General features: G+C 36.4%; 1 protein-coding gene across 4 annotated transcripts; it reads left to right on the forward strand.

Annotated features, from left to right (window-relative positions):
- Window positions 1–191: 191 nt before the first annotated feature.
- On the forward strand, window positions 192–15,953 carry mllt1b (MLLT1 super elongation complex subunit b). 4 transcript variants are annotated; one of them, XM_051095203.1, is made up of 12 exons: window positions 192–428; window positions 3,129–3,309; window positions 5,552–5,634; window positions 6,212–6,355; window positions 6,457–6,582; window positions 8,562–9,170; window positions 9,256–9,337; window positions 9,418–9,526; window positions 10,148–10,247; window positions 11,283–11,357; window positions 11,453–11,524; window positions 13,937–15,953. In XM_051095203.1, the coding sequence occupies exons 1-12, from the start codon at window positions 417–419 to the stop codon at window positions 14,063–14,065; spliced, it is 1,722 nt and encodes a 573-aa protein (XP_050951160.1). In that variant the 5' UTR covers window positions 192–416; the 3' UTR covers window positions 14,066–15,953. The 4 variants fall into 4 exon arrangements, with proteins under 4 accessions (XP_050951160.1, XP_050951176.1, XP_050951168.1 ...); XM_051095219.1 differs by having other exon boundaries at window positions 11,283–11,348; XM_051095211.1 differs by having other exon boundaries at window positions 195–428; window positions 9,253–9,337; window positions 11,283–11,348; window positions 13,937–15,950.
- Window positions 15,954–16,124: the final 171 nt, after the last annotated feature.

Raw genomic sequence — 16,124 nt, forward strand, 5'->3', positions numbered from 1 at the left:
AGGAATGTGTTTCTTTAAGTATTAAATATTTTATACAGTGTTTATAAACTGGATGATTACATTTCATTATGTATACTGTAATTAAATAGATACAAACAGAAAGCAAAACTTTCAGAACTATGTAAAAGAAAGTGACTGAAAAACTTCCGTAAAATATACAGCAAAGGGTGGAGTAACTTTAATTATTTGCATAGTGTTTAAGCAAATAAATAAAGTAGATGAAAGATGTGGACGAGACACACAGGTAGATGAGAGGCATTCTGCTTTTATTTTAAAAACTGTCAGTGTCGCGGCCATTTGTTCAAACTGTTCAGTTTCTCCCTTCACACTCCATCAGATGTGTAACAGCGAGGATGCACATTCAATCTACTTCAACGCTTTTGTAAATAGACTAAACAACCGGAACATAGGCAACAATGGAGAACATGGTAATAAGACTTTACTGACACTGCCAGATAGCCAATAGTGAGGAATATGCATGCTTTTTATCATTAAAACATTTATATTGAAAGACGCGAGGCCAACGTCTCTCTGAAGATGGTCAGGATGCTAACTTAGCCAGCTAGTCCTTCTAACGAGGCTTAAAGCAGGAAACACGCGGAATTACATTAGTGTTTTATGTAAATTTATGTCGTGACGAAGATATGCTTATGGAAACCAATATGTCCTTTTGTAAACCTCAGCATTTGGCTTATAGGACAGATGGACTCTTGAGTTCCAGCACTCACTAGCTGTCCAGCTAGCCCGGACCTGTCTCAAAACCTAGTGAACTGCCTACATAGACAGCATTTGGAGCGCGCGAACGTTCAAACGCTTCCTCGATCAAACATGCTGTCTAGGTAGGGTGCCCACTAGGGTTTGAGACAGTCGTCAGGAGAAAATTCTTCCATTTCAAGGTTGGACGAATGAGTAATGTTGGCTTGAATATTAAAAGCAGGGCTTAGATTCTAAATATTGACTGATGGAATATAAAATCTGCTTGAGCATTTGTAAACGATTAAAGAAAAGTCAAACAGCTCTTATTTGACATGGAACTAGAAGTCAGTACTGAATGAGGACTGATTCATTGAAATATATTTTATGTGTTGTATATATTACTGTACTATGGCATGTTGATTTGCCTACAGTGTTCTTTGACTTCAAACTTTAAACACTATCTATCTATCTATCTATCTATCTATCTGTCTGTCTGTCTGTCTATCTCTCTGTCTGTCTATCTATCTCTGTTTAGCTATCATCTACAGTATCTGTCTGTGTCTATATCTGTCTATCTGTCTGTCTGTCTGTCTATCTATCTGTCTCTGTCTCTCTGACTGTCTATATCTGTCTGTCTATCTATATCTTTTTGTTGAATCATCTATCTATCTATCTATCTATCTATCTGTCTGTCTGTCTCTGTCTGTCTATCTACCTACCTGTCTGTCTGTCTGTTTATATCTCTCTGTCTGTCGAAATATCTATCTATATATCTGTCTCTCTATCTGTCTCTCTGCCTATCTGTCTGTCTATCTGTCTATCTATCTGTCTGTCTATCTGTATCTCTCTGTCACACTATCTATCCATCTATCTATCTATCTATCTATCTATCTACCTACCTATCTGTCTGTCTGTCTGTCTGTTTACATCTCTCTGTCTGTCGAAATATCTAGCTATATATCTGTCTATCTGTCTATCTATCTGTCTGTTTGTCTATCTCTCTATCTGTCTCTCTGTCCATCTGTCTATCTATCTATCTGTCTGTCTGTCTATCTCACTATCTGTCTGTCTGTCGGTCTGTTTACATCTCTCTGTCTGTCGAAATATCTAGCTATATATCTGTCTATCTGTCTATCTATCTGTTTGTCTATCTCTCTATCTGTCTCTCTGTCCATCTATCTATCTATCTATCTGACTGTCTGTCTATCTGTCTCTCTGTCTATCTGTCTGTTTATCTATCTATCTATCTGACTGTCTGTCTCTCTATCTGTCTCTGTCTATCTATCTATCTGTCTGTCTCTCTATCTGTCTGTCTGTCTATATCTGTCTGTCTATATCGCTCTGTCGAAATATCTATCTATCTATCTATCTATCTGTCTCTATCTGTCTGTCTGTCTATATCTGTCTGTCTATATCGCTCTGTCGAAATATCTATCTATCTATCTGTCTGTCTGTCTGTCTGTCTCTCTATCTGTCTCTCTGTTTATCTCTATCTGTCTCTCTATCTCTCTATCTGTCTGTCTGTCTGTCTGTCTGTCTATCTATCTATCTGTCTCTCTGTTTATCTCTATCTGTCTCTCTATCTCTCTATCTGACTGTCTGTCTGTCTATCTATCAGTATGTCTGTCTGTCTTTCTATCTATCTATCTATCTATCTATCTATCTATCCATCCATCCATCCATCCATCTCTCTCAATTCAATTCAAAATTGCTTTATTGGCATGACTGTAAAAAATGCAATAGCTTGAAATATATGTGGAGAAATATAAAAACAATGAAAAGATCAAAGTAACATTTTGTACCACAGTGAGACACACAGGCTGAGGGTCACTGTGGTATACGGTAGGGAAACACACTATACACAGGTCAGACATAATACACATATACATATTCTCTCTCTCTCTCTCTCTCTGCTTTTAAAATGACTGGCCATGCTTTCTCAAACCAGCATAAACTATGATTTGACAAACTTTATTATCTAGTTATTTTTGACATGCACTGTTTATGTATTTTCGTATTATGCAGTTGCTTTAAAAATGCTTTAGTCACAGATAGAATGTAAACTCAGTCAACATTGGTAAGGAATATATTAACCACTGAGCTAAAGCACACAAGCCTATCAGTCATTTTGTTTCCATACCAAAAAAAGCTGTAAACAGTAAACCATCACACACATGCAGAATGTTCAGAACTGTGAATTTCCGTCTCTAGCTGTCAGAGAGCAAAAGCTGGTTGATTTCTCACAGATATAAGCAGTAAATATAACAGTGGTGTTGAGAAGTTGGCCTAGAGCTTCTTTTAGTCCTTTTTAGTCTCGTGTCACTCACTGAAGTATTGCAATCTTTATTCCATTTCGACAGAACTACTGTTGTAGGACTCATGTTGAGAATAGAGAAGACTGACAGATGACTGCTGCTTTTCTCTTATTTCAGTGCACTGTGCAGGTGAAACTGGAGCTGGGACACAGAGCTCAGTTAAGGAAGAAAGCCACTACCGAGGGTTTCACACATGACTGGATGGTGTTTGTTCGGGGCCCAGAGGCGTGTGACATCCAGCACTTTGTGGAGAGAGTTGTCTTCCACCTTCACGACAGCTTCCCAAAACCCAAGAGAGGCAGGTTCTAATTTGAGTCAACGTCGTAACACAGTAACTGTACACAGCACTCACAGCCATGTAGGTTAAAGTCCCTTTTAATCAGGATTAATCAAACCATTTGTGTGTATGCCCATTTTCTTCTGAGTTTTCATATTCAATCTGCCCATATAGTTCATGCTGTTGCCCAAACGAATTTACTTTGTGTAGTTCCAGCATATGACTATATATCTGTCTATTATAGATCAGTGATTCAGAGCTAAATTTAAGATTACAGACGGATGGAATCTTTAATTTAGCTCTAAATTAAAGATTGCATATAAAATTTCCATTTATTTGGATTACGGAGTTTTAATATAAGCTTATTGTGATGCATATTTGTCAGTCATACGTAAATGAACCAGGTAAGTTTTCTATTTTTCTTTAAAATAGAATTTATTTCTGTGATGCAAAGCTGAATTTTCAGCATCATTACTCCAGTCTTCAGTGTCACATGATCCTTTAGAAATCATTCTAGTATGGTGATTTGTTAACAATGTTGTAAACAGTTGTGCTACTTAATATTTTTTGGAACCTGTGATATTTTTTCAGGATTCTTTGATGAATAAAATGTTTTTATTCAAAATAGGAATATTTTGTTACAATATACACTACTGTGCAAAGTTTGGGGTCAGTATGTTTTTTTTCTTTTTTCCTTTTTTTTGAAAGAAATTAATACTTTTATTCAGCAAGGATGTGTTAAATTGTGATAGTAAAGACTTATATTGTTAGAAAAGATTTCTATTTTGAATAAATGCTTCTCTTTTTAACTTTTTATTCATCAAAGAATCATGAAAAAAAGAATCACAGGTTCCAAAAAAAAAAAAATAAGCAGCCCAACATTGATAATATATCAGCATATCAGAATGATTTCTGACACTGGAGTAATGATGCTGAAAATTCAGCTTTGCATCACAGATTTGAATAATAAGTATATTAAAATAGAAAACTGTTATTTTAAATTGCAATAATATTTCATAAGATTATTTATTTTTCTGTATTTTTGATCAAATAAGTGGAACTTTGATGATATTAAAAACATTACAAATCTTACTGATCCCAAACTTTTGAATTGTAATCGTGTATTCGATTGTGTTAAAATAATATTTTCAAAATGCATTGATAGAATTAGAATAATCTGTTTTTGTAAAAACATACATTTTTTCAGTTAAAACATATGAACGTGGTTAAAATATGGCGAGCTGTGGAACAAGCAATGTTCAGCTAAAATGCATGAGACTGAAACAAATTAAATTGATTGATGAAAAATATATAAACCTGGTTGTTGTGTTTTAAAAACACATTTAGTTTATCAGTATCATATACTGTATTAGAAATCTTACCTGTTTCATTTTTGTGTATGTTTCACAAATTCTGTCATCATTTATTCAACCTCATGTCATTCCAAACCCAGGCTTTGGTTAATAATTAGGATATTTTTAATGCAACCTGACCGAGAGGTTTCTATCCCTCTATTGAAAGTCCAGGTAACCAAAACTTAAAAGATCAAAAAAGGTTATAAAGTTGTCATAAAATTAATTAAAATAAACTGAGTCATTTAATTCAAGTCTTGTAAAGAGATATGATTGTTTTATATGACAAACAGAATTTAGGCAATTACTTGCATCTAAACAATGGTGAACTATCCCTTTAATTTTTTAGTTATGTTTCACAAATGAATGCTCAGCTATTAAACCTTTTTTTGTCACATCTGTGATTTGTTTCTTTGGCACAAAGTAAAAAAGCTAGTTGAACGTCCTCTAAGTATGGTGATTTAATCATTTTTGCCAGGTGTTGTATTTAAAGTTGAAGTGTGTCATTTTTTATATTCTCCTATCCCAGTTAAATGTGCAGATACAGCTATAAGTAAGCCAGTTGTAGGTTGACTTCCCAAAAACGTGTACAGACTGTATCTCTGGGGTGCTTTAAAAATATCTCCCCGTTTGTTTGAGTGGTCTGATATGTCAGCCTCTGGCTGAACCAGTGGTATGATTTGGAGGCGGAGCTACCAGATTATAGGAGTGTTGCGGAAACCTGTTCGGGAAAAATGGTTATTTTAGCAATTCAATTGTGTCACTAGTGACAAAGAAATAGCACACTTCACCATATTGTAGTATGTACATGTAGATAGTACATTCTAGTTCTGTTTCTGATCTCAATATTTTTGCAGATGTTAATATTTAGCTATGCATTTTCACAATTGTTTTTTTTTTTTGTTTCACAGTTTGTAAAGAACCCCCATATAAAGTGGAAGAGTCAGGCTATGCTGGTTTTCTCATGCCTATAGAAGTCTATTTCAAAAACAAGGTGAGCACATTGCATATCTACAGCAGTATCTGCATTTCTTTGTCTTTGACATGAATAACTGGTATTTCAGGCAAAATGTAAGAGACGTTCAGCCCAGTGTTGCGCTCAGTCTTTTTAGATGTGTAAAGCCGTTTGTTGCTGGTATTGGAAAAATGCTGTGATGAAGAGTTTTGCAATTCAGTAAAGGTAAAGGTCACACAACTAGGTGAACTCAGTATTTGCACAGGGAGCTAACAGATTTTACAGACACACCAACAGAGAATTGACATGAAGCTATTGAACTAGAGAACTTGGAGGGAGTATAAACGGTAAGAGTATGTGAATTTGTATTTCACTTTAAGACTTCCTTCCGTTTCATATCGTTATCATTTTGTATATTTACTTTTCCAGAATCCGTAGTCGAATATTTATAGGGGTTTTCCATTTTGTCTCTTGTTTCCTGTAGCGTAATCTACTTTGACCTAGCTTTGCTGTAAATGTTTCACTGCTAGACTGAGGTTCATACTTTTACCAACACAATTCTTTCAATATCTTTTAAATCTGTAAAGCCTGAACATGCTTATCTCTTTTATCGCAGGAGGAGCCTAAAAAGGTGTGCTTTAATTATGACCTTTTCTTGAACCTGGAAGGGAACCCACCTGTCAATCACCTGCGCTGTGAGAAGCTCACATTTAACAACCCCACACACGAGTTTCGACGCAAACTGGTCAAGGCCGGTGGGGTGAGTGGAACTGTTTGTCTTTGCTTTTTCTGTACCTCTATAATCAGCTCTTCTGAAAGAAATCTCACTCTCGTGCTGTTGGGGTGTTATTCTTGTCCCAGGCTGTAGTTATTCCCGAGGGAGCGGAGATGATGCCAAGGCCCAGTCCAGATTATCCAATGCTGCCTACTATTCCACTCTCTGCCTTCTCAGACCCCAAGAAGATCAAGTCCTCTCATGCAGTAAAGGTTAGTAATAAAGTCATACTTTAATCATTTGCATTTGAGGTCAAATGTTTAGATACAACTTGCAGAATCTGCAAAATGTTAATGATTTTACCAAAATAAGGGATCATACAAAATGCATGTTATTTTTTTATTTAGTACTGACCTGAATAAGATATTTCATGTTACGAGCGTTACGAGCCTGGGGGTTAAAATATTTTGAATTGATCAGGGTAAAGCTTATTTTTTCTTTTGGGAAACATGTAAGAATCTTATGTAGAAAAAATATATTTAAAAAATATGATATTTAGGCAAAATACGAAAAATGTACACATCTTTATTATTTTCAAAAGTTTTCACCCCTCTTAAGCTCTTAATGCATGGTTTTAGAATTTCCTATTTTGTTCTCATTTGCACATCCTGACGAAGATAAGAATATTTTTAGCACTAACGCAACAAGGATGCACATCAGGCGTGTTTTTAAAATCTATAATTGACATACCACCAACTCATTAAGTTTGGTCTCAATGAAAATCGCACACTGGTCATTGTGACTTTATGGTGGTGTTGGTGTGTACTCAGCTCAATTTCTTATTAAGTACTAAATAAACAATAACATGCATTTTGCATGATCCCTATTTTGGTAAAACAATTAACATTTTGCACTGTAAATTATTCAGAATACTTATTTAAACTATTTTCAAAAATATATTTAAACTGTTTAAGATATTTATTCTGTATATTATATACACATCTTTATTATTTTCAAAAGTTTTCACCCCCCAGCTCTTAATGTATGGTTTTTCTTTCTGGAGCATCAGTGAGCGTTTGAACCTTCTGTAATAGTTGCATATGAGTCCCTCAGTTGTCCTCAGTGTGAAAAGATGCATCTTGGATGGTTATTATTTTATATATTTTTGCTTTAAATAAAAAAAAAAAAGAAAATTCTATTATGTACATGTTTATGTTGATCCAAAACTATATGACTTTATGTTTGAAACACAAATGAAGATATTTTTAATGAAACCTGAGAAATTAAAACCTAAAAAATTGTTAATTTGTGGGTGAACTGTCCCTTTAATTTAGGATTTGTATCTCTTAGAAACATTGATCAGCACATACATAGCATCAAATGTGCTTGTTTGATGTGTGAAAACCAAATAGGGTTTTTTTCGAGTCCTGCTCCTGCAACATTCTGAACCTCTTCCGCTAAAAGTAGGTTATATTTCTTCCCACTCCTGCCCTCAACATTTTGTCCCACTCCTGCCTTCAAAATCCCATAGTTAGATTTTTGTTATGCAGATTTTTCAGTCCAGTTACAGTATGATTATATCCCACTACTGTATCATAGACTATATAATTCCCACACACGACACAGCAGGCAAAAGGAAGGTGCTTTCCCTTATTGTCACATACAAACAAAAAACATAGAGAATATCCAAACTTGTGGCTGTAAATGTTTTGTTTTGTAGCACAGTAGAATAATAGCATTTGTGAAACATGAAATGAATATGAGTAACCTTTCATTTATTTTTGTATACTTATATTTTGTGGGAGTCCCAAGAGTCATTTCTGTCTCCCGCTTCCCACACACACATCAATATCTTTCTCTACCCCCACACCCACACTCAGCAATTCAAAAATTGTCCCTTGCCGCATTGGGTCACATAAATAATGACTTCTAATTTGAACTTCAGTCAACCACATTTTATAATTAAAACCATTAAATTCATATGTATTACTTGTACAGTGTCTTTATGGTTTGGATCGTCAACGTTTTGGTGGGATTTGGTGGAGGGACATAAATCTCTTAGGTTAAAAATATCTTCATTTATGTTTCAGAGATGATTGAAAGTTTGATGGGTTTGGCATGACATGAAAGTGACTAAATGATGACAGAATTTAAATTTTTGGGTGAACTATCACTTGAAGTTTCAGTGAACAAGGGTTTTTCGGTGCTTATCGATGCAAAGCTCACTGCCTTTTAAAAACTTATATTGTAGGAGTCGAGTAAAGATGGAGGAAGTGGGAGCAGCAAAGGCCTCAAAGGCCATAAGGCAACCAAAGAGCACCGAGAGCGCACACGAAAGGACTCGGAGAGCAAGGCCACGTCCAGAGAAAGCGACCGCGAGAGTAGCAAATCTTCACGAGACCAGTCGTCTTCCTCTTTTTCAAAGAAAGCCCCAGACGGCAGAGGAAAGGATGAGGGGAAAACAGTGCCCAAAGCAGCCTTCAAAGAGCCCAAACTCACAGTCAGAGAGTCTAAGATGGATGGCATGTCTCCAAAAGGTGGCGGAGTGGTAACGGGCGGAGGGGGACAGCTGGACGCTCGTGCCCCAAGCAAGAGGCCCTCGTCCGCTACGGAGTCTCCGAAGCTGAGTACTAAGAAACAGAAGAGGATGGGCTCTGAGGGCATGAAGGGGCCTGTGAGTGGAGGCTACAGCAGCAACTCTCCCCGCATTACCTCAACAACACCCTCCACGTACCCTGAGAAGAAAACCCCTAAAGATAAAGGCCACTGGGCGAAGATGAAACCAGAGGTGCAGGAAGTGAAAAGGCAGCCAGACTCGGACGAATCCAACTCTGAGGATGAAGCCTCTTCCAAATCAGAGGTACGTTTAGGTTTTTCCATCAACAGAACATGGATTTGAATGGATTTGAATGTAATGAAGCTCAAGGATGTTGTTTATTTAGCAGTCGGCTCCATCCAGTCCATCCAGTTCCAGCTCCAGCTCCAGCTCTGATTCTGACTTTGAGCCGTCGCAGAAGCAAGGCCAAGGTACTGAGTTTAATCATGATTTGTATGATCAGTAGTGTGTCACGTCACTCAGTTTGGTTGAATGTGATGGTTGTGTCCAGGGACGCTCCGTTCTATGGTAGAGGACATGCGCTCTGAAGGCTCTGATGATGACAGCAGCTCTGAGGTTGAGACGCCCATGAAGGCGACTCCACCCAACCAGGATTCTCGGTCTGTGCCAAGGACTTTGTATTTGATCCAATTTGGTCTTGTTTGAATTTCAGTTTGATTTTATTAAAAAGGAAACTGAAAATCAAAAGCAAATGTCCAAACATATATGCGACCCTGGACCACAAAACCAGTCATAAGTAGCATGGGTATATTTGTAGCAATAGCCAAAAATACATTGGGTCAAAATTATTGCTTTTTTTTTAATGCCAAAAATCATTAGGATATTAAGTAAAGATCATGTTTCATGAAGATATTTTGTAAATTTCCTACCTTAAATATATCAAAACTTAATTTTCGATTAGTAATATGCTAGGAACTTCATTTGGACAACTTATAAGGTGATTTTCTCCATATTTAGATTTTTTTGCACCCTCAGATTCCAGATTGTTAAATAGTTGTATCTCGGTCAAATGTTGTCCTATCCTAATAAACCATACATCAGTGGAAGCTTATTTATTCAGCTTTCAGATAATGTATAAATCTCAGTTTTGAATAATTAACCCTTATGACTGGTTTTGTGGTCCAGGGTCAAATATTGTATTAATATTACCACAGTCATGTTGCACACTGAATCCAATTTATATTCTTTTCCTAAGTTCATTATGATTTTACCATTTTCAGTTTAAGCATGGACAGTGAGAGTGATGGCAATGAGGAGTCTCGTCCTCCAAGCCAGGAAGCCCCCTCACCTCTACCCAAACTCAGCTCAGCAAACCTCAAGGTAAGATTGGCATTCCATATACACTGAAAATAAACTGGAAATTGCTAGTAAATTTCACCAATAATTACACAGAAATGGCAAGTAACGAATTGAATTAAAGAGATAGTTGACCCAAAAATGTCATTAATTACTCACCCTCAAGTCGTTCCAAACCTGTAAGACCTTTGTTCACCTTCTGAACACAAATTAAGATATTTTTTATGAAATCTGAGAGCTTTCAGACCCTGCATAGACAGCAACGCAACTACCATGTTCAAGGCCCAGAAAGGTAGTAAGGACATCATAAAAACAGTCCATTACATCAGTGGTTCAACCTTGATTTTATGAAACTACAATAATACGTTTTGTGCACAAGGAGTCTTCCATGTTAGCCATCAACACGCATTGACAAGAGTACCACGATGCATGCGTGTGGTGCTGCTGACACAGGAGCCAGCATTCTGACGTAGAACCCAGAGGAAGATGCATAGTGTATATAAAACAGTCTTCGTAAACATGTCTAAAGATTCCAGTGGGATGGCTTGCCATTTTTTGCCCAGCCTTACTTATTTGAACCAGAATATACAGACAATGAACTAAGAGAGATAGACGGCTCTTGTGTCAGCAGCATCACACGTATGCGTCGTGTTACTCTCGTGAGCACACATCAACTGACACAGAAGAAAGGAAATAGTTGAATAAAGTTGTTATTTTTGTTTTCAACCACTGATGTCACATGGACTATTTTATCAATGTCCTTGCTACCTTTTTGGGCCTTGAACTTGTCAGATGTGTTGCTGTCTGTGCAGGGTCAGAAAGCAAGCAGATGTCAGCAAAAATATCTTAATTTGTGATGAGTAACAAAGGTTTTATGGGTTTAGAACAACATGAGGGTGAGTAATTAATAACAAAATTATCATTTTTGGGTAAACTAACCCTAACGTGAAATTTTGATATAACGTGAAATAGTATTTTTTTTGTAAAATATACTCCAGTAATCATTTTTACAGTCGATCAGGTTTATATTTGAAATCAATCGTTTGTATCCTTTATCAGATGTTAGGAAAAAAGAGCCCAGATTCTTGCACTCGTGAGAAGGTGCTCAAGAGGGGATACGACAAGGTAGGAAGGGTAAATAACGGAATCATACTCATTAGTTGCTGAAATACAGATTTTTATTGCACATAAAACTACAATGGAATTTTAAATGAGTGTTGTGATTACAGGCTTATACAGAGGAGCTTGTGGACCTGCATCGCAGGCTGATGGCTTTGAGAGAGAGGAACATTTTACAGCAGGTTACAAGAACTTTTTTTTTATTTGTGTATATTTTAGGTATCCTCAAGTTAGAGGAATGTTTCTGTTTTTAGCATGGTTTTTGTTTTAAAAATGTTCAAACATTACTCCTTTAATACATTTGTAAAAATTGTTCTCTAATAAATACATTTAATGATCATCTTATGATCACTAAGTCTAAAGTAAAACTAAAATACAGTAAAAGCAGTAATATCCTGAAACGTCACAATTTAAAACAAATGTTTTCTATTTGAATACATTTAAAAATATCATTTATTCTTTTGATGGAAAATCTCAATTTTTCAGTGTCACATGATCCTTTAGAAATCATTCTAATATGCTGATATTGCTGCTCAAGAAACATTTTTTTATTAAGATTATTCCCAATGTTGAAAAACAGCTGTGCTGCACAATACTTTTTGTTTCTTTTAATAAATTTAAAAGGATCCCTGGGTATTAAGATTTGCATAGCTTAATATAACATAAATAATGTCTCTTACTGAAATATGTAGTAGAAAACCCATAAAAGACACGTTACTTAAAAATTCCACATCGTTTTATACATATTTTGTACTATTGGGGGCCATTATTTTGACAACCTGAAATGGTTGCACTTGTGAGCTACTGTCGCTGCCTGTTGCTATTTTAACAGGAACACAACTAGGAATACACAACTTGGAAAATAAAATACTGATACGATGCCACATTAGTAGACCACAGCTACTGAAAGAGCTTACAGATAGCAAAGACAAGAAACACTAGATGCCATCCTGGCAGGATGTAAACACACCGACGCTTGTCAAGACTCCACAGACACTGAAGTTTCTCAGCGTGGTTTTCACTCGATATCTAGGGGCGTTTAGACTCCTTATGAGGAAAAAACGTTGGTGCGGCATTTGGTTTAAGCCTACGCTTACATCTGCCACCTGTAAACTCTTTCAGTAGCTGTGGTCTACAAAAGTTCCAAATGCATCAGAGCTAAAGTGGAGAGAACAAAGACACTGGTCTTTAGGAAGTTACATTCGTCCACAGACATCTTCCAATTGTTTTCTCCTCTTCTTATTGCTAGGAAAACGACTTGCATCGCTTCTATTGTTGCCAATGTGGCATCGTATCAGTATTTTATTTTCCGAGTTGTGTTGTGGCATAAAAAGCAACAGGTAGCGCCAATAGCTCACAGAGTGCAACCATTTGATGTCATTGAAATAATGCTGCCCCCATAGTCCAAAATATACATAAAACAATGTGGATCGTTTTAAATAAAAATCTTTAATGGATTTTCAGTAAGACATCATTTACGTTACATTAAAGGAGAAGTCCACTTCCAGAACAAAAATTTATAGATAATGTACTCACCCCCTTGCCATCCAAGATGTTCATGTCTTTCTTTTTTCAGTTGTGAAGAAATTGTTTTTTCAGGAAAACATTTCAGGATTTTTCTTCATATAATGGACTGATATGGTGCCCTGAGTTTGAACTTCCAAAATGCAGTATAAATGCAGCTTCAAACGATCCCAAATGTGGTTGTAAACAATCCCAGCCAAGGAAGAAGGGTCTTATCTAGCGAAACAATCGGTTATTTTCATTTAAAAAAATACAATTATACTATGGTAATACTTTTTAATCTCAAACACTCGTCTTGTCTTTCTTTCCCTGAACTCTGTGTATTCTGGCTCAAGACAGTTAGGGTATGTTGAAAAGCTCCAATTGTATTTGCTCCCTTAACTTCAAAAATCATTTCAAAATCATCCTACATGGTTGCAGAAGTACCGACCTAGTTTATGCAAAGTGAACATGCAAAGAAGATCAAACACCCTTAACAAAAAAGGTAAAACAGTGATGTAGGACGATTTTGAAGTTGAGGGAAAACATGAGATGGGAGTTTTTTGACATACCCTAACTGTCATTAACCGGGAAAAAAAAAACAGTTCAGGGAGAGCAAGACAAGATAAGCGTTTGACATTAACAAGTATATCAATTGTGTTATTTTTAGGAAAATAACCGATCGTTTCGCTAAGTAAGACCCTTCTTCCTCGCCTGGGATCTTTAACAACCACATTTAGGATCGTTTGAAGCTGCATTTAAACTGCATTTTGGAAGTTCAAACTCGGGGCACCATATCAGTCCATTATATGGAGAAAAATCCTGAAATGTTTCCCTCAGAAAACATAATTTCTTTATGGCTGAAGAAAGAAAGACATGAACATCTTGGATGACAAGGGGTGAGTACATTCTGACAATTTTTGTTCTGGAAGTGAACTACTCCTTTAAGCCATAAAAGTCTTAATTTGAAGTAGCCAATAGTGCATCTCATTGTAGAACAGCTGATTTATGTGTGGTTCATGACACTTTTGTCACCTTTCAGGATTGACGTTTGCTGCTTTCTAGCTGACGTACGCATTTGTGTCTTTCAGATCGTAAACCTCATAGAAAAGACTGGCCATTTCAACATCACCAATACAACCTTTGACTTTGACCTGTTCTCCTTGGATGAGTCAACTGTACGTAAACTCCAGAGCTACCTGGAAGCCACATCCACATGACACAAGGAAGCTGCTCGCCGTGATTTTCAAGATAGCGTGAGAGAGGCCTCCAAACTGAGTGGAGGCAGAGGGAAAGGTATTGACAGCAACATATAAATGCACAGGAACAAACAAAAACAAAACGAGCAAACAAAAAAAACTTTATACTGTAATACAAATAAGCAAACAAAAGGACCAGAGGCATAAAGGGGCGGTATTCAGGGTTTATCTAATAACAGCACTGCGCATTGCACTAAGAAACACACTGTTGGCACAATACTGTCCGAAATGGACAAGATCTCGCATAGGCACCGCGGATGAGATCCCGTATTACAAGTAGGTACATTTCAAGACTGGTTTTGCACCAAAGCTGTAACACTGGCGGAAAGGATCCTTTATGCAGGGGCGATGACTGAAAGACTGTGTCCCCTCTCTACCCCGTCACTCTTCTGCTCCACGCACGTCAACCACTCAGCACAGCGTGGTGGCGTGGAAAGAGCCCAACTAGATCAAACCTTATCGGCATACTGTACGTGTCTGCATTGCTTTGTAGCCCCATGTGTTGGATAAAGTACATACTCTCAAGCTTTGGTGATAGATGCTCCCTCAGATCAGCTAAAGGGGAAAAACTATCTGCCTTTGTAGTGCCTTTTTAAAATATCATGTTTTTAATTCTACTTGTTTGTGAGTCTCTCATTGGTCTTTGGATGACCAAGAATATCTGTCAACATTGAAATGCCTGAAATTGACATTCAAAGCCCTTTTGACACCTGTCCGGAGAGAACACGTTAAGAGAGAACTGTTCTGCATGTGTGATCTGAGAAGGTCTTGTGCATTATTCTATGTTTCTTGATGGTCAGCAACATGAAGTCAATTTGTTACGCATTTGAAGTTCTTTTTGTAGTTTATTTAAGTACTGTGCACTTTTTCTGGTCACTTCAGTGCTTTGTAATTATCTGATAACTATATTTATGATTATTTTCTTTTTTTTCTTTTTTTTTTCTTTTTTTTTTTTACATAATATTGACTTGCAAAAATGTACAGATTTTTGTCAATGTTTTTAAATGCATCTATTGAAGTCATATTATTGATTATTCAATCACTTGAGAGAATATGCACACAGATTGAAGGGGGGACGTTTTGTTTGTATTCCAATGGTGCGATTGGAAAAAGAGTCTTCTGTTCACCTGAAGTATTATACAAGTGAAAATGTATTTGTGTCAGATACGTATTGTCTGATGACATTGCTTTTTAAAAAGCATACCTGCTTGACATGTTATTCTTCATTGTCGATTGCCAGTTACCCTTTTTGATTCTCAATAATGTATGGTTATAAAGTAAACATTGTTTTCAGTGAAACGGTTGTGGGAGATGTATGTTACATCATGGGAAGGTTTGTGCATGATTAACACGTTTGCAGGAACATGCATACAACACTGCATACTACCCTATACATTTATCAGCTATCCTCAGGACTATTGCAAATATAGAAGATGCTCATAATAAATCCACATATTACAAAACCTTATAACTTGAGGCGAAATTTGGAAACTTCAAGTAGGTCTCTTCACTGTGTTTGCTTCTCTACCATAAAAAGTAGCATATTCATATTAAGGGGAATGGGATCATTTACAGTATTTATGTGAATATGTAACACTACCATACACTGAATGCTGAAACTGTGGAACCATTAAACTCATTCTCCATTTAGTTTATATCATAATGTGTGTTTATAAATGTATTTTTATATGTCATGCCTACAATTACGTGCCTTTTGGGATGAAAGGAAAAGTCATACATTTCAAGCTCGTTATTTAAGCAACATTTTAAACATGACTGACAAATTGTCCAGTCTGTTATGGATATATAATAAACGTTTTGCTTTTACAATGGTAACCAGCCAAATAAAATTACATTAGGCTCAAATTTAACAATGTAAATGTCATAACTTGTACTGGAGATTTTAAAGGCACCAAATTATTGGAATGACCCATATGTGTCCCGAAATACAGACCAATAATGTGTAAACCTATGACAAAACTGTAGGAATCTGCAGTTAAATGTTTAGGGTCGCTATAGT

Source organism: Labeo rohita, chromosome 2 (genome assembly GCF_022985175.1).
Source record: "Labeo rohita strain BAU-BD-2019 chromosome 2, IGBB_LRoh.1.0, whole genome shotgun sequence".
NCBI lineage: Eukaryota > Metazoa > Chordata > Actinopteri > Cypriniformes > Cyprinidae > Labeo > Labeo rohita.